At 16.2% G+C, this 18,104-nt stretch overlaps 7 protein-coding genes across 7 annotated transcripts, besides 33 other annotated features; 2 read left to right on the top strand and 5 right to left on the bottom strand. All coding sequences in view use genetic code 6, as the record gives it.

Moving 5' to 3' along the window:
* Window positions 1–133: 133 nt before the first annotated feature.
* Window positions 134–394, bottom strand: IMG5_098150 (vacuolar ATP synthase catalytic subunit, putative; the record flags this gene model as incomplete). The annotated part of the gene is made up of 1 exon (XM_004035427.1): window positions 134–394. The coding sequence occupies one exon, from the start codon at window positions 392–394 to the stop codon at window positions 134–136; it is 261 nt and encodes an 86-aa protein (XP_004035475.1).
* Window positions 395–557: 163 nt separating this feature from the next.
* Window positions 558–1,133, bottom strand: IMG5_098140 (vacuolar ATP synthase catalytic subunit a, putative; the record flags this gene model as incomplete). The annotated part of the gene is made up of 1 exon (XM_004035426.1): window positions 558–1,133. The coding sequence occupies one exon, from the start codon at window positions 1,131–1,133 to the stop codon at window positions 558–560; it is 576 nt and encodes a 191-aa protein (XP_004035474.1).
* Window position 1,134: 1 nt separating this feature from the next.
* On the bottom strand, window positions 1,135–1,983 carry IMG5_098130 (hypothetical protein; the record flags this gene model as incomplete). The annotated part of the gene is made up of 1 exon (XM_004035425.1): window positions 1,135–1,983. The coding sequence occupies one exon, from the start codon at window positions 1,981–1,983 to the stop codon at window positions 1,135–1,137; it is 849 nt and encodes a 282-aa protein (XP_004035473.1).
* Window positions 1,971–2,051: a microsatellite.
* Window positions 1,977–2,052: a microsatellite.
* Window positions 1,994–2,043: a microsatellite.
* A 273-nt stretch (window positions 2,053–2,325) lies between the features above and the next one.
* Window positions 2,326–2,395: a microsatellite.
* A 631-nt stretch (window positions 2,396–3,026) lies between these two features.
* Window positions 3,027–3,061: a microsatellite.
* Window positions 3,027–3,151: a microsatellite.
* Window positions 3,075–3,151: a microsatellite.
* Window positions 3,152–3,249: a microsatellite.
* Window positions 3,154–3,245: a microsatellite.
* A 93-nt stretch (window positions 3,250–3,342) lies between the features above and the next one.
* Window positions 3,343–3,414: a microsatellite.
* Window positions 3,358–3,443: a microsatellite.
* Window positions 3,360–3,434: a microsatellite.
* Window positions 3,374–3,435: a microsatellite.
* Window positions 3,444–4,367: 924 nt separating the features above from the next.
* Window positions 4,368–4,401: a microsatellite.
* Window positions 4,402–4,818: 417 nt separating this feature from the next.
* Window positions 4,819–4,862: a microsatellite.
* A 112-nt stretch (window positions 4,863–4,974) lies between these two features.
* Window positions 4,975–5,018: a microsatellite.
* A 991-nt stretch (window positions 5,019–6,009) lies between these two features.
* IMG5_098120 (hypothetical protein) lies at window positions 6,010–7,574 on the bottom strand (the record flags this gene model as incomplete). Its single annotated transcript, XM_004035424.1, has 6 exons — window positions 6,010–6,023; window positions 6,228–6,409; window positions 6,500–6,917; window positions 6,974–7,115; window positions 7,178–7,335; window positions 7,445–7,574. 6 exons carry the CDS (start codon window positions 7,572–7,574, stop codon window positions 6,010–6,012), a joined length of 1,044 nt encoding a protein of 347 aa, XP_004035472.1.
* A 2,044-nt stretch (window positions 7,575–9,618) lies between these two features.
* Window positions 9,619–9,723: a microsatellite.
* A 333-nt stretch (window positions 9,724–10,056) lies between these two features.
* Window positions 10,057–10,097: a microsatellite.
* Window positions 10,098–10,248: 151 nt separating this feature from the next.
* Window positions 10,249–10,288: a microsatellite.
* Window positions 10,289–10,411: 123 nt separating this feature from the next.
* Window positions 10,412–10,499: a microsatellite.
* Window positions 10,500–10,629: 130 nt separating this feature from the next.
* Window positions 10,630–10,877: a microsatellite.
* A 150-nt stretch (window positions 10,878–11,027) lies between these two features.
* Window positions 11,028–12,663, top strand: IMG5_098110 (protein kinase domain protein; the record flags this gene model as incomplete). The annotated part of the gene is made up of 4 exons (XM_004035423.1): window positions 11,028–11,277; window positions 11,329–11,593; window positions 11,638–11,891; window positions 11,930–12,663. The coding sequence occupies 4 exons, from the start codon at window positions 11,028–11,030 to the stop codon at window positions 12,661–12,663; spliced, it is 1,503 nt and encodes a 500-aa protein (XP_004035471.1).
* A 92-nt stretch (window positions 12,664–12,755) lies between these two features.
* Window positions 12,756–12,802: a microsatellite.
* On the bottom strand, window positions 12,787–14,425 carry IMG5_098100 (hypothetical protein; the record flags this gene model as incomplete). Its single annotated transcript, XM_004035422.1, has 6 exons — window positions 12,787–12,987; window positions 13,042–13,218; window positions 13,258–13,343; window positions 13,426–13,495; window positions 13,545–13,905; window positions 14,343–14,425. The coding sequence occupies 6 exons, from the start codon at window positions 14,423–14,425 to the stop codon at window positions 12,787–12,789; spliced, it is 978 nt and encodes a 325-aa protein (XP_004035470.1).
* Window positions 14,028–14,141: a microsatellite.
* Window positions 14,031–14,132: a microsatellite.
* Window positions 14,034–14,102: a microsatellite.
* Window positions 14,426–16,054: 1,629 nt separating the features above from the next.
* Window positions 16,055–16,134: a microsatellite.
* Window positions 16,055–16,143: a microsatellite.
* Window positions 16,055–16,154: a microsatellite.
* A 364-nt stretch (window positions 16,155–16,518) lies between these two features.
* Window positions 16,519–16,579: a microsatellite.
* A 6-nt stretch (window positions 16,580–16,585) lies between these two features.
* On the top strand, window positions 16,586–17,824 carry IMG5_098090 (leucine rich repeat protein; the record flags this gene model as incomplete). Its single annotated transcript, XM_004035421.1, has 1 exon — window positions 16,586–17,824. One exon carries the CDS (start codon window positions 16,586–16,588, stop codon window positions 17,822–17,824), a length of 1,239 nt encoding a protein of 412 aa, XP_004035469.1.
* Window positions 17,587–17,704: a microsatellite.
* Window positions 17,590–17,728: a microsatellite.
* Window positions 17,676–17,781: a microsatellite.
* A 61-nt stretch (window positions 17,825–17,885) lies between the features above and the next one.
* Window positions 17,886–17,934: a microsatellite.
* Window positions 17,935–18,104: the final 170 nt, after the last annotated feature.

Raw genomic sequence — 18,104 nt, 5'->3', positions numbered from 1 at the left:
TTTTAAATAAAGTAAGAAATAATATAAATAAATATTGCAATTATTATAATCATTTTTTATTTTGAATTTTTAAATGTAAAAGAAAAGATATTAATAAAATTTATAAAAAAATAAAATAAAAAATAGCAATAAATCAATTATCAGTCATTTTTCTAAAAGCAATATTTGAATCTTCAACAAATTTATTGACATATTAAGCAATTTCTTATCTGCTTAATTTAGGGCTCAAAAATTTCATTTAAGTGAGTTAAGTAAATAAAGATTTAGTTTCAAGTTAGATGTAATTCCAATTAAGTTTAGTTTCTCCAGAAGATTCAATAATAGCTTTTCTTGCAAGGTCGTAATAAGTAACAATACATCTCATCATACCAGCAGTTTTGTATAAAGGACACATATAATCATAAGTAGAAAACGCATCTTATTAAAGGAAATCTTCTCTAATAATTTTAGCAATTTCAAGTGATAATTTTAATCTTCAGAAAGTGAATCTCTACCTACCAATTATACAATTTCATTAAGTTCAGCTTCTTCATGTAAAATTTCTTTAAGTTATGTTCTCAATATGAAAATTCAGGATCAAAATCACTAAAATAGGGATCAAGTTATCTTTCATAATTAGAAGTTGAGATATTCCAATTAACACTGGGGAAATGTTTTCTTTAAGCCAATTTTTTATCTATACCCCAAAATACCTATGCTATAGATAATGTAGCTACAGTAACTGGATCTGTAAAATCACCACCAGGCGGAGACACAGCTCCTACTATAGAGATTGAACCTTCTCTATCAGGACTTCCATAACATCTAACTCTTCCAGCTCTTTCATAGAAATAAGCAAGTTTATTTGCTAAATAAGCAGGATAACCTGCATCTGCAGGCATTTAAGCTAAACGACCGGAAATTTCTCTTAAAGCTTCAGCCCAACGTGACGTTGAATCAGCCATCATACTTACATTATAACCCATATCTCTGAAATATTCTGCAAGGGTAATTCCTGTATAAATTGAAGCTTCTCTAGCTGCGACAGGCATATTGGAAGTATTTGCAACTAAACATGTTCTTTACATAATAGACTCTTCTTTTCCTTTAACAACTGTTGTTAATTCAGGGAATTCACTAAGTACTTCAGCCATTTCATTACCTCTTTCTCCACATCCTACATAAATAATGACTTCTGAATTCGAATATTTAGACAAGGCTTAAGAAATACATTGTTTTTCCGCAACCAAAAGCTCCGGGAATGGCACATGTACCTCCCAAAACAGAAGGGAAAAGACTGTCCAAAACTCTTTATCCCGTCAAAAGAGGAGTATTTCCTGCTAATTTTTCTTGAACAGGTCTAGGCTTTCTTACAGGCCAAAAATGAGACATGCAGAATTTTGATTTTTTACCATCATATTCGGTTTCTAAAATTATTTCATGAATATTATAATCACCTTCTGGTGCAATAAAAGATACTGTACCTTTGTTTCCTGGAGGAACCATAATTCTATGTTCTGTAAACAGATTATTTTCATGGCAAGTTCCATAAATATCTCCTCCAGTTATTTTAGAACCAACCCTTACCTAATTATTTGGAACAAAATGCCAAAGCTTCTTACTATCTAAAGCTGGTACATCAGCTCCTCTTGGGATAAATACACTTTAAGATACATCTGCTATTACTTATAAAGGTCTTTGAATCCCATCAAATATCTCAGTTAATATTCCTGGACCTAATTCAACTGATAAGGGTTCTTTTGTTCTCATAACTGGATCTCCTACTGTTAATCCATAAGTATCTTCATAGCATTATATTGAAGCTGTATCTCCATCTAATTTAATAATTTCTCCTACTAACTTGTTCCAACCTACTTTAACTAATTCGTACATCTTTGCACCTGTCATTTGTTCTGCTACGACTAAAGGACCGGCTACTTTATATACTTTTCCGAATGATGATTCTTTTTCTGCTATCTCTTCTAAAGCTGTTTTTCTTTACATTTTATTTTTAATTTTTTTATTTATTATTTTTCTTTTATTTTTTTATTTATATATTTATTTTTAATTTTAATAAAATAAAAAAAATATTTAATATTTATAAATCTTATTTATTTCTTGATTTTTTCTCTTTCTATATATTAAAAAACACTATTTTCTTATTTTTATTTACTTTTCTTATGTTTTTTTGCAAATATAAAGAAGAAAATGTAAATATATCTTAATAATTAATATAAAATAATAAAAAATTCATCAAATTTATAAATCTTATGTATAAAAAAAAAAAAAAATTAAATTTAAATATCATTATATTATAAAATATTAAATTTTTATATATCAAATATCATTATTATTATTAAAATTATTATTATTTTATTATTATTATTATTATTATTATTTTTTATTATTAATATTAATTTTCTAAATTATATCTTCCAAAGTTATTTGGATTTCTAAAGTCATTTAAATCTTTAATTTTTTAAAGATCAGATTATTCGACATTTGGAGTATGAACTGATACATAAGGTTTTAACTTTTATATTATAATAAATTAAAATTTATAAATATTTTAAAATTATATATTATTAATAATAAACTTAAAATTCTTCCAAATTTGGAATATCTAAGAATGGAATTCTGTTTTTATCAACTAAAAATCTTCCTAATTAAAAATTATATAAGAAAAACTAAAATTAATTAAATTAAATTAAATTAAATAACCTAATGAAGTAAAACGTCCATATAATCTATCAGAGTTTTATTCTAATTAATGTATTTTATGGCGACCTTTTAACCCTTACTGTTTATTATTATAAATTTAAAATATAATATTTTTAATATTAAAGATAATATTCATGTTTTTATTTATAAAAAATTTTAATTTAAAAAATTCTAAACCTTTTTAAATTATTCTTTTGTTTATAGATTAATTAAACCAGGTTTTTTAAAATAACCGTCATATTTAAGCTTATATGAATAAACTCCTAATCTTTTTCTAAATGCTTTTTAACCTTATTTTCTTGCTAGTTCAAAAATAAAATCCATATTATTAATAAAAATTTAATATTAAAAAAAATATTAAATATATATATTATTAATAAAATAATAAAAAAATAAATAATAATGAAAAAATAATAATAATAATAATAATAATAATAATAAAAATAATAATTTTTTATATTTATATTTATATTTATATTTATATATTATATTTATATTTATATTTTTATATATATTTATATTTATATATATTTTATTTTTAATTTTTATAAAAAATTTTTAAATTTTTTTTTAATAATAATTAATTTTTGATATTTAATTTTTTTGATTATTTTCATAATTTTTTTTAATAATATAATTTAGTTTTTTTTTTTTATATATATATAATTTTTCATTATATTTTATTTAAATATTTTATATTATTTTTATTTATATTTAGTATTTAATTATTTTATTCAATTTTTTTTTCTTTTTAATATATTTTTATTTTTACAATTATTTGTTTATTTTGTTTAAATATATATATATTTATATTTATATTTTTTTTTTTAACATTTCTATTTTTTTTTTATTTTATTTTTATGTTTTTATATTTTATTTTATATTGTTGTTTTTTTTAAAGTTTTACTTTTTAGTCTCATATTTTTACTAAACATATTTTTATTTTTAAATTTTAAAATAATTTTTCAAAGAGTTTTACTAATTTTATAATATAATTTAAAATAATACAAAATTTATTTATTATTTATTAATAATATTATAACATGATTTATTTAAATTACTATTTTAATTATTATAATAATTTGTTTCTGTTTACATTGCTTCTTAAAAATTTTATTAATTATATTTACTACATTTACTAAATTAATATTAATATTATAATTTTTAATTTTTTTTAATAAAAATATTATTTATTTGATAAAATATATTTAATATATCTTTAATTTAATATTTATATATATATAATATTTATTTTGATGTAATTCTTTTTATTTTTGTGTTTTGCTATATATTTTTTTGTTATTATAAATACACTTGCTTTTTAAATATATTTATTTATAATTAAATTATTAATTTATTCTACACATATTTATGCTTTTAATTACACTTTTTTATATACATCTAACTTAATATTTTTTATTATTAAATTAATAAATAAGCTATATTTATTATCCTGTTGATATTATAATTTTATTTAAGATTTAATAATATTATTATTTTTATTACTAATTTACTTTTTATATATAGAAATTTAATATAGAATATTATTATTCTATTTTATAATAATTTATAATATGATATATAAAAAAATATGTAAAAATTTAAAATAATTATATAAATTTTAATTTTATGAAATAATAATAAAAAATTGTTATATTATAATAATATTTTTTATATTTTTTTTTAATATTTTTTCTTTAAAATTAATATACTACTATTTAAATTAATTGAATATCTAAAAGTTTTAAATTTTTGGTTTTGATTATTATTTTTAATTTTATTTGAAAGAAATAAAAAAATTATTGATTAAAAATAGATTGCAAAAAATATAAATTATAATTTATCATAATTTTAAAATCAAAAGTATAAAAAAATATAATCATATTTAATAAACATTTTAATTTTTAAAAATATTTATAATAGATATATTACAAAATATTATTCTATTTTTTTATTTATAATTTAAATATCTTAATAAGTATACTACATTTATTTTATTATCTGTAGCATTTCCTCTATAAATTTTTAGCTAAAAGAAGAAACATAAATTAAAAAATAAAATTTCAAAAATTATTGGTATTTTAATAATTAGTATTTAAACTAAAATTAATAAAATGAAAAAAAACTATTTCAAATATTAAAAAAATATTTCTAAAATTAAATTTTTAAATAATAATTAATAAAAATTTATTTTTAATAAAAAATGAACTCTTGATTTTTAATGTTATGTTATAATAAGTTTAAAAATAAGCATTAAAAACTATAATTATGATAAAAATTTTAAATTTAAATCGAAATTTTAATTTTAATATAAAATTAAAATTAAAAAAATTTAATAATTTTATACTAAACTAAAAAGTAATTCAAATTATTATATATTAATTTATTAAAATAAAAAATTAAGAATAGATTTAATTTTTTTTTATTTATTTTTTTAAAAATGTAAAAAAAATCACTAAAACAATTTTTTATAATTAGCCTTTATACACTTATCAAAATTCTGTACTTTTATTGTAGGTATTTTGGGTTTAGTTGTTATAAAAATAATAAAAAAATTAAAATGTAAACACAATATATATAAATGAATAAACAAACAGAAATAATATATAATTTTTATTAATCATTTTTATTTTATAATTTATATAATAATATTTAAAATATATATGCTTATAATTAATTTAATATATATATATGTAATACTTATCATTTTTTTTTAATATCAATTATTTTGTTATTTTAATTATTATTAATTCTATTAATTTTAACTACCAAAAGAAGTTTAAAATTTATTTTGACCACTTGATTTATTATATTTATTTTAATAATATTGAAGATTCCCATTTTGTACTAAATTACTATTGTTACTGTTATTTTTCATACTAAGCTAAGAATTATCATTAGCTTCACATATATATAAAGGAAATTGTTAATTAATTTGGTTTTTATATTTAATGGTGTAATTTTCTAAACCTTCTCCACAATAGCTTAAATAAGGATTTATTTCAACTATATTTTAAGGATTAGATTAATCTAATTATAACCATTTTTTATGTAATTAAGAATTTTTTCTCACCGCATCTTCAGCAGAATATTAACCTGTTTTATATATAATAGGTGCAAATTCTTCTTATTCACATACTTAAAGTAATTAAGTACTTTCAGTAAGATCAAACAAATCACCTAGCTATTATTCGAAGACAAGTACAGTATTATTATTTTTGCAATCGACATTATTGTGATTTGAATTAGTAATATTTTTATAATTAATTTCGTTTTCTGAAAATTATTTTTCTGCTGAAAATATTCTTTTCATAATTCTATATCTTTTTTTTAATTGTTTTATTATATTTTAAAAAAATGGAAATAAAGTTACTTTTATGCAAATTAGAATCTTAGTTAAGGTTATCTTTGCATATCATGAATAAATTTTATTTTTATTAAAGTATCATGCATAAAACAAGGAGAATTTTCAATTATTTAATATTAATTTTGTGGTAATCTATCCAAATCATTTAAATCGAAAATACATAATCTACCATTTATATTAATAAGCTTGAAAAATTCATTAGTAAGGTCTTATAGTTTAACACATTTCGAATTTATATCATTTTTATTTTCATTAGCATATCCCAAAAACAAAGGATCTAAAGGTTTTACTAAAAGGTTTTCAACTCCAATAATATGAAGATATTTATAATTTTTAATTAATCTAATTTTAATAAAATAAATACGAAATAATATAATTGTGCAAATAAATATTATATATTTAAATTTAATGTTAATAAAAATATATATATACAATTTCTCAATAACTTTGTTTGAAAATATAGTTTTTATTATGTCTCCTGGACCTTCAGGTTACTCATAACATTACATACTTGTTCTCATAATTATTTTTCCTTATATATCAATAATAGGTAGCATTGATTAAGTCATAAATAAAACATCTTTTTCGTCAAATCCAAAAAAGTCATTGTTTTTCCAAACTTTTTTTATTTCGAAGTAATTTTCAGTATTTATCATTATCATTATTTAAAAAGAACATTTTGTAATGCTTGTTGAAATATTTTAATATACTAAATTTTATAATACTTGCAATTTTTTTCCAATAATTTCAAATACACTTAATTTTGAAGGTAAACCAATATTACAAGTTGACTTTTATACCTTTTAATCAAATCTTATATTGTTTCCTCCTGCTAAAATAACTAAAGCAACTTTAAATTATTTAATAATGTTAGATGTAAATATAATTTTTTATTATATTAAATACCTTCTTTATTTTTTATCATTTATAATCCTTATTAAAAATACTAAATGTATTATTCCTTTTTTATATTTTCTATTTTTTCAATATTTTAAGCATAACTAATCTCGTCCAAAATTTCATCTTTATTTTAAAAAAAATGATAAAGCTATTTTATAGGATATTTTTTAAAAAGGATTAAAAATTATTTTTTATTATATTTTTATTTACTGAATCAACTGTTTCATAATCAATACAATTCAAATGTTCAATAAATTTATTCTTTTATTCTTAATCGTTTATTAATCTTAAAGTTTCAATTAAATGTAACTAACCAACTGCAACTATACGCGAAATTAAAACATTGTAAATATTTGAAATTCCTCTTTCTATATTTTTAATAAAAAAATTTATTAAAATTATTTGTTTTATTTTAATTTCATTTTTTATTAAATGTTATAAAATTTTCCTTTTTTTAAAAAAAAATCAGCTTTATACCAGTTGTTATTTAATTTGAAATTTATTCTAGTTTTTTATATGTTGAGTTTCTATTAAAATCTAAATTTGGAACATCATGAATATCTGATATTTCTTGATATGATTTATTTAATAGTTTGCATTAACCCATTTTTTTTTTATAAATTTTTTTTGTTTTTTTTTTTTTTGAATTAATATAAAATATATTATTAATATTTTTATTTTAAAAATTAGAAACTTAAAATAAAATATATTTATAATTTATAATAAATAAAATATTTTTAAATTACATATATTTTTTACAAATAAAAATCTTTGAATTTATTCCATTTTTTTATCGCTCAAAAAATTTTAAACATTCTAATTCTTTTATTATCATAAATTTTACTTTTTTAGCATTTATTATTTTTATATTATTGATATTAAAAATAAATATTTTAAAGGTTATTATTTATGTATATAAGATTTATAAATAAAGTATCTTAAGTTGAAAATTAAAATAAATAAATAATAATTTTAATAAATTTTTAATTATTTAATTGATTATGATAATTAATAAACCAAAATAAACAAAAATCAAAAATAATTATAAAATAGTAATTAATAACTAAGTTTGTTTGATTTTATATTTAATTGATATAATCAAAATACTAAAAGAAGATTGAATAAAAATACAATAAATGGAAATAGCTTTTATGAAAACTAAAAAAATGGACAATAAATTTAACCAAATAATTAATAATAGAAATATATATCATAATTTATCTTTTGTATAAGATTTAACAAAATTATGAGAAATTCAAAAAATTTAATCATAAATGAATTAATTAAAAAATATTTATATTAAAGTATTTAAAAAATAAATGAATTTTCTATTTTATTGATGATAATAATATTGAGAACTTTTAAAATAAAACAATTTTTTTTGATTATATATTCATTAAGTTGTAATAAATATTTAAAATTAATTTGTTATCTTTAATAATAGCTAAAAATTATGTATGAAATAATTATAAATGATAATGCACTCATTTTTAATATATAATATTTATAAAAAAAAAATATCTTTTTATAATTAATAGTATTAAAATAAAAATTAATTTAAATTGTTAAAAAAAATAATAAAGTCTAATATAAATATGTATTAGAAAAAAATAAAAAAATTGATATTTAAAGCAAAAAATTAATTAAAATAGTTTTAAAAAAGTTTATATAATTTAAAATTAAAATTTAAAAATATTTAATATTATTACGTTTATATTTAATAATTAAAAATAAAATCATATTTATTAAAAAAAAAAAAATATATATTCTTTTTAAATTTAGAAAAATAGGCTTTTATAGTAAACAAAATAAATATTTTAGATAAAGTTATTTTGAAAAAAAAAAAACCAATAAACTTTTTTAATAATATAAATAAAATTAAATTAAATTTATTTGATATTTATAAAAAAATAAAAAGTTCATAACCTTTGCTATTTTTAATTAAAAAAAATTATAATTCTATATTTAAAATAATTTGGAAAAAAAAAAAATTGAAATTAAAAAGTAAAACAACGCATCAAATATTTAAAAACAAATTTCGGTATAGAAACTTTAATAATTAAAAGATGGATAATGTTAAATAATAATTGTAAAAAAAGAAGAATTTCAAAAAATTATTATTATAAAATAAAAAAATAAGGCGTTCAAAAAAAAAATTAACTATATAGACTAGAAATACTAAATATATGAAATAAAAAGTATTTTTAAATTATTTAAATATTTATAACGATTAAAAAATATAATAAGTTAAGGATAATTATCACTTCTTCTAAATAAATAATGAATCTTATGGAAAAAGAAATACTAAAAATTTTTAAGTAGAGAAAATATAAACACAAAATATAAATAATAATAATATTTATATAAAGAAATAAATATAATATATAACTTACTTATAAAAATGATTAACATAAATAAAATTAATAATTAAAAGCATAAAAATAAATGTAAATTGTTAATAATATTCTTAACAAAATAATATAAAAACAGAAAATGGCTAAACATATAGTTAATAATATATAAAAAATACATATAATAACAATAGTAAACAATATATATAAGTCTTTAATAATATTTTTAATATTTTTTTGCTATTTAAAAAAATAAAAATTTTTATTGTAATATTCTAAATAAAATGTGAAATAATTAGAAAAAATAATAAAAAATAATTAAGAATAAATAATAATAAATAAATATAATAATAATAATTAATAAAATTATTAAAATATATTATATTAATAAATAAAAATAAATAACATTTTTAAATTTAAAAAAAAAAATTATAATAAATATATAATAAATAAAATAAATAATAGAAATTATGATAATAAATAAAAAATGATTAAATAATATTGTAATTTAAACTTATAAATAAAATATTAATTAAATTAATTTAACAGTTTTATAAAAATATAAAAAATAATATTTAATAATATAATACAAAAAAAAAATGTATCTTCTCTAATTATAAATATTGGTCTAATTTTAAAAAAACTATAATAGTATGGAGATAAAAATATAAAAAAACTAAAAGAATTAATTTCTAAAAGAAATATTAAATTATACGAACACTAATATAAGAGAGATACAAATAACAAAAAAATATAAAAAATAACTTAAAAAAAATATATATTCGTATATTAAAAGTAAAATATACAAAAGATAAAATAAATAATTGAAAAAATAAAATTTAAAAAAAGATTAATGATAACCAATTAAAATAATTTAGAAAAAAATTATATAAAAAAACAATATAAATCAAAGATTAACTAAGAAAAAAAATATTTATATTTATATTTATATTTATATTTATATTTATATATAATATATTATAATATATAATTCTTGATATTTTTTAATTATAGTTTTAGATATATAAAATAACTAATTAATTTTTTTATAATTAAAAAATGGTAATAATATAAAAATTTACATTCAAAAATATATATATATATATTATTTATATATTATTTATTTTTTATATTAAAATAATTTTATATAATATATAATTTTTTATATATTATAATATTTTCAATTATATAAATAAACTTAAAAATATTTTTTATTTACTTAAAAATAAATATAAATAAAAATTTTTCTAAATAAAAAAGAGATAAAAATATAAATAAAAATTATATATAATTAATAATAGTTAATATTTTTAATAATAAATATAATTACAATAATAATAAAATCTAATAATATTCAAGAATATAAAAATAATAATGATAAAAAAAAAATAATAATAATAATAATAATAATAATAATAATAATAATAATAATAATAAAAATATAATAATAATAATAATTATAATAATAATAATAATAAATATAATATTATAAAAATAATTATAATAATAACATTAATTACAATAATATTAATAATCAAAATAAAAATTATAATTATAATTATATTTTAAAAGCATAATAATCTATTTATTATATATAAATTAGTTTGTTCCTATAAATTAAAAAATAAAATAATACTATTGAAGAATTACAAGAAAAAATCAATATTTAATCTTGATAATTTAATTTGAATATATATTTGTTTTTTTTTATGAAAAATCAAACCTCAAATGATAACTCTCTAAAATCTATTGAAGATTCATTTTTTTATGACGAATTTAAAAATCCTTCATCTTTTTGGTAAAAGTATGATTTCGAAGGTTAGTAATCAGATTAGCACATAATTTTAATGGGGAAGTTATATTTAAAATCATAAAAAACCAAAAAATGGACTGCTTATCATTTTGAATTATATTCTGACAAATTAATCAAAATAGAAATATAAAATTTAATATAAAAAGGTGAAATTTTATAAGAAATTTAACATGAAAATGAGTAATAATAATTGGCAGAATATTTACAAATAAATTCATGTTTTCTAAAGAAAATTAAATATTCAGAAAACTCTTATACAAATTACAAATATGGAATGAGAATTTCTTTCGCAGAGCATAAAACTGAATTATTTGTCGATAATTTAGACTATTTTAATAATTGGTATGATAAAATGAAAAGATATTGTATTTTATAAAAGTTTAGTAAAAAATATAAAGTTTTAACTAAAACTAAATGTTATTCTCATATGCCCGATTCTAATTTTTATTATAAATGTTATAGGTAATAATAATTTTTATTATCTAAAAATATTTTTTTTTATAAAGATATAGTGATTCTAATTAATACTGTGTAAGAATTATAGATAAATATATTGTTAGTGACTAAAATAAATAAATGCTTTTAAATGAAATTTCTATTTTGAGAGTATTAAACCATAATTCTTTATGTAAATTATATGAAATTTATGAAGAAGGAAATAATATGTTTATTATAATGGATATTTTATTAGGAAAAAGTCTTAAAAGCAAACTTGGAGATAGTATTTTTGCTGATGAAAAATCTGTTTCTGAAATAATATGTATATTTATAATTTAAATTTAAATATAAAAAAAAAAGATTCTATATTATCTGGTCTAAACTATATGCATTAAAAAGGAATATTTCACCGAGATTTAAAATTAGATAATTTATATTTCAAGAATGCCCAGAATTTAAAAGAGATATGTATAAGTAATTTTTTTACTGCTGAATATTACAATGACAAATAAAAACAGCCTTTTAAAAAATGTGGAACAGCTGGTTTTATTGCACCTGAGATATTTAAAACAAAATCATATGATTCTAAAGTTGATATATTTTCATTAGGAGTTGTATTTTATATATTAATATTTGGAAAAATGCCATTTAACGCTGCTAACCCAGATTAACTTCTTTTGTTAAATGAAATCTGTGAAATCGATTTTGATACTAAGGATGCTGCTATTAAATGCTCGTGTTCCTGTATTGAAATTCTTAAGAGTATGCTTGAAAAAGACCCTTTGAAAAGGCCTGATAGTACTTAGCTAATTAAGCATACATGGTTTATTAATATGAAAAGCAGAGGAGAAGATGGAAGAATGAAAAATAATTACTTTGGCATGCCTACTTTATCTACTATTTAAGAAAAATCAAGTGATTTAGGTAGTAGACAAGAAGTATTTTCTCCTAGAAGAACAGAAAGTGGAAGCAAAATTTACGAAGAATATAACTCTAGTATCCCTACTTTAAATTAAATGATGCTTTCTTTAAATAGCAATACTTTTTGGAAAATTCCTTCGAAGTATAGACACGATTTAATTAATGGATAATGAATTTGAGCTTTTATAAAATTAATAGTATATATATATTTATATATCAATGAAATTTCGAATTATATATATTTTGTATATTAAATAATATAATATTTAATTATATATTTTTAATTTTGTTTTAATTCATTATTTTAATTTTTAAATTAAGTCTTTTCTTAATAAACAATATTAGCTTAGTAATTATTAATCATCTATTCCAAAATAAAAATTTGCTCCAGGTAAACATCCTTGATCATCAAGTGTTTTTTCATAATATCTTTTATCCATAATAGTTCTTGGAGGAGTTGTGAATAAATAAAAAGGTATGTTTGGATTTTCAAGGTGCTTTTATTATTGTTTAAATTATAGTTTAAAAAAATATTTAAAATAATATTTTACTTTTGCAACAATATCAATAACATCTTTTATTGTTTCTTTCGGACAAAATAAAGCTTCTAAAATAATGTTGTTTGGAAATTTTATTCTTATAGTTGTTTATGTATATAATGGAGTGTTTAGTAATTTATCATATTCTTATTTACTTTTTGATGAAAACTATTAGTTTTCTAAATTCTACTAATTTTATAAATTATTTAATAATAAAAAAAAAATTACTTATATAAATTTCTTTAATTAATCTTTCAATAAGTTTGATTTATCTTAAGTTTCTTCATAATCTTCATTAACAATATTTTACGTTTCTTATTTTTATTAATAAATGATTTTTATTAGTATATACTTATATTATTAATTTATTTAAAAAATATATATATATATAATTACTCTTCTAACTAAATTAGTTTAAAATATAAACTTTTAATTTTCTGTCTTTAATAGGTACATTCATCAACTCCTAAATAATAAAAATATAAGAATAATTTTAAACAGTATCTTTATTTTACGTCTCTCTTTCTTTAAAGTTTTTATAATTCATCATAAAAGCATACAAAACCTTCCTTTTCTGCAATTTTATTATTGCTAATGCCTGAAGTTCCCCATGAATATGATTAATAAGGGTTGAAATTTGAAATAGAACTTTCTTAAATACTTAAATTCACTTATTCTACTAATAAAGTCAAAAGATTTATATTAACATCATTATCAGCTAAAAAAATAAATTCTTAACACTCTTAAAAATGCGCTAATTTTAAAATCTCAGTCATAGAAACAATTGGCAAAATGTTTTCATTATAAACATTAGATGATTTTTTGATCTTTTTAAATGTGGGATTTTCAGGATTAAAAAGAACATTAGATAAAATTCTATTTAAAATATTTAATTTTTATATAAATTTTTCGTTTGTAATAGTTATTTATTTTATTTCTTATAATAATTATTTTGATTATTAAATTATTATATCTTGTTACTAAAAAGAATTTTCCAGTTATATTTATTATTATTATTATTATTATTATTATTATTATTATTATTATTATTATTATTATTATTATTATTATTAAGTATTTATTTTATTTTCATTTTATTTATTTTAATTTATCTATTAGCATATTTATACTTATTATTAATTTTTTCTTTTATTTACTCTATCTATTATTATTTCAGCTAATCTTTAAGGAATTTTTCGATTTAAATAATCTTATAATTATAATTTTTTTAAAGATTCTAGTGTATCATACCAATCATTTTCTAGACTTTTTTATTTAAAATATTTTTTTTTTAATTTATTTATTTTGATTACGATTCTATAAAATTCTATACCATTTCTTCATTTTTTCCCATCTCTTTTGCTATTTATTTTAATAATTAGGATACTTCAGACATATTTTTTTTTATATTTTTAATATAATTATTATTTATTAAATTATATTATATAAATAAACAAATCTTATTTTAGAATAGTTTTAAATATAAATTTTACTTAATAATAAATAAGCTTAAAAAACATATTATTAAAAAATTATAAAACACAAAAATTTCTATATATATATAAAATATAAACTAACATAATATATTTACATTTATATATAATACTTTTATATAGAAATTAGTAAAACATAAAGTATTTTTATATTTATATATATTGAGCTATATTTTTTTATGAACATTAACCAAAAATTTTTTAATATCTTTATTTTATATAATATTAAATGAAAAACTATAAAAAGCTAATTAGTTATATCACATATTTTTTTTCTTTTTAATTTAAAAAAGAAGCAAGAGACTAAAATTATCTAATTTATTTTAAAAAAATTATTTATTAAATTAATCAATTTATTTTGTTTTGTTAATTCTTTGATTATTTTTATACACTCCTATAACAAATATATAAGTTATAAAATAAAAAATAAAAATCTACTTAAATAAAGGGATTATTTAGTTTTATTTAGGACATTTTTAAACAACAGTTTCAAATAAATAATCTTCATTTATTTCATGTTCACTAATAATACTTAAATCATATTTTCTATTAATAACTTAAAAGCTTCTATTTATTTTGCATTTTTCTGGAATAGATTATAAGTATTTTTTTTTTTAAGTTGGATGGGTAATACTAAACTTATTTTATCTCGAATTAAAATTTAATAAATGAATTTTTTATAAAATAGATTCTTTATTCTAAAATATTTAATCATCTTCAAATATTTTTGTTGTGTCTATACTTGTTGATAAATCTCGCATTTTTTATTTTGAAATTTACTCGTGTTTTTTTTAAATTCCATTATTATTATTATTTAAATCTTCTGTAGTATCAGAATTCTATTTAAATTAAAAGTTTAATTTTATTTTAAATTATTGTATTAATTTATAATATTACTAATCTTTAATTTAAAAAACAGTTCATTTCTATCTATTATTTAAAGATTACTTATTTTAAATGATTATGTGCTTCCTTTTATAATATTGTGTACATATTAATAATTTAATTAATAAATAATTTAAAAAAATTAATTTTTATATTTAAATTATATAATACTTTATTTATTATTATTCTGCTATTTTGATTTTAATTAAAGTTATGTATAGAATTATTAAAAAAATTTGTATTTATTTTGTGTTCTTATTTTTAATTTTAATTATTATTTTAATAATATTTATAATTCTTTTAGTTTGTATTATTATTATTAGTCTAATATTTATGATATAAAGTTTTATTTAATTAATTAATTTTATTATAATCTTCATTTTGTTTTTTTATATTATCAAAAGAATATTAAAATGATTATGATTTTTTTTTTTAACAGGTTTTGTTTATATTTAATCTTACTTTAACATGAGCTTTCTTTTTACGAATTTGGAGGCTGTAACTATTTTTTTAATATTACTTGTTCATATTATCTATTAATTAACCGATCATATAACTTTATTATTATCTTTTAAGAATAGGTATAACTTATGAAGATATTTACAAATTTTTAGGATTTAAATTGTATATTGTTACTTTTTATTTAATTTTTGATTTTTTTTTTTTTATGTTTTTGTTTTTGTTTATTTTTTTGTTTTTGTTTTGTTTTTGTTTATTTTTTTGTTTTGATTTGTTTAGATTTTTTTGATTTATTTTAATATTGTAGTTATAGAAAAAATATAATATTATTTTTTGAAATTTGAATAATAATATATTTCTTTGAATAGAAATTTATCCTTTTAATTTAATTTAATTTAATTAAAGTAATATTTATATTAAATTTGAAATATTATTTGCTTTTTTTTCATTATTTAGGTTTAAACTAAAAAATTTTTAAAATTAGATTTCAATAATTAATAAAGAAAACTAAAATTACATAAAAAAATAATTAAGAATCATAAATATTTAAAAATAAAATTATATGTTTCATACTTTTTTATATTAAAAAATCAAAAAACAATAAAAAATTATAATATACTCATTATTTAATTTTGTAACATTTTTTAATATTTAAAAATAAAATAAATAAAAATAAGATTATTAGAAATTAAAATAATATAAAGATAAATAAAAAAGAGATGGCTGATAACGATGATAATATGAATAATGAAAATGATGAGAACGGAGAAAACCAGGAAGAATAAGTGGAAGAGAGACCAGAAGAAGACCCAAACATTATAATTTTAAAAGAATAAGAGAATAAATTTGCTCAAGACATAAGAGAAAATCTATCTAACATATAAAAAACAGCAAATAACGGATCATATGCTTATGTTAAATTAAATTTGGCTGAAAAAGAAATAGAGCGTATATTTCCATTAATAAGCAGTTATACACATTTAAGATATATAGATTTATCAGGAAACTAAATATAAAACATAGGTACAATAGTAGAATTAAAATATGTAATATAATTAAATCTATAAAGAAATTAAATAAGAGATTTGAAGATTTTTAATCCTGAATCTGATGAAGAAATATTGCCTTATTTATAATTTTTGAGTTTACAAGGAAATAAAATTTAAAAATTAGAACACTTGAAACTGAGTAAAATTCGAAGATTAGAAATTTAAGAAAATGAAATAGTGGAAATAGATGATAATTTCGGAGGAATCAATTCTTTAGAATATTTAAATATATCATAAAATAAACTAAAGAGTTTAAAAGGAATAAAAGATATGTAAAATTTAAAAGAGTTAATAGCCGAAGAAAACGAAATAGAAAACTTTAAAGATTTAGAAAATTTACCTATGTTAAATTAATTATCCTTAAGAAAAAATTCAATCAAAAAAATTAACTTTTTAATTCCATCTTTAACATCTCTTTATCATCTTAATTTGGCAGAAAATCTTATTGAAGATTTTAAATAAATTCTCAAAATTCCGAAGCTAAAATCTCTACTTTCTTTTAGCTTCAATGGAAATCCTTGTAATGACACTTTAGCTGATGCAGATCCAAAAATGGAATTTTTTATTAAATTTGATTATTTTCTTAAAATTAATGATGAACTTGTAAATGAAGATTTCTAAAAAGAAAAAATTAGAGTTCTTGAAGAAAGAGAAGAATAAAGAAAAAAAGAAGAAGAAGAAGCTAGAATAGCTGCAGAAGAAGCTAGAATAGCTGCAGAAGAAGCTAGAATTGCTGCTGAAGAAGTAGAAAGATAAGCATAAGAAGAAGCTAGGCTTGCTGCAGAAGAACAAGCTAGGCTTGTTGCAGAAGAACAAGCTAAACTAGCTGCGGAAGAATAAGCTAAGCAAGCTACTGAAGAATAAGCAAAGTAAGAAATTGATGCTAATAATTAAGAGGATTAAGTATGATTTCTATTTTAAATATATAAAAATACTAAAAAAACAAAATAAGTAAAAAAAATTAAAGATTTTAGTATTTTATGTTTTTTTTATATTAGCTATTTTTATTTTTTTATATTTTTTTATGATTTTAATTTATTATATCCATTTATATTAAATAATACAATCAAATATTTTGTAATAAAAAATAAATTTTGATATTTATATCTTTCTAAAAAATTATTTTTCACTTTTTAAAATATTATCTAGTCATATTTTTTTTTTAAATTATTCTGTATGTATTCTATAA

The sequence above is a fragment of the Ichthyophthirius multifiliis genome (genome assembly GCF_000220395.1).
Source record: "Ichthyophthirius multifiliis unplaced genomic scaffold scaff_1120509250839, whole genome shotgun sequence".
Taxonomy (NCBI): Eukaryota; Ciliophora; class Oligohymenophorea; order Hymenostomatida; genus Ichthyophthirius; species Ichthyophthirius multifiliis.
Note: the sequence above shows the minus strand (reverse complement) of the source record. Positions and strands in the feature narration are given on the sequence as shown.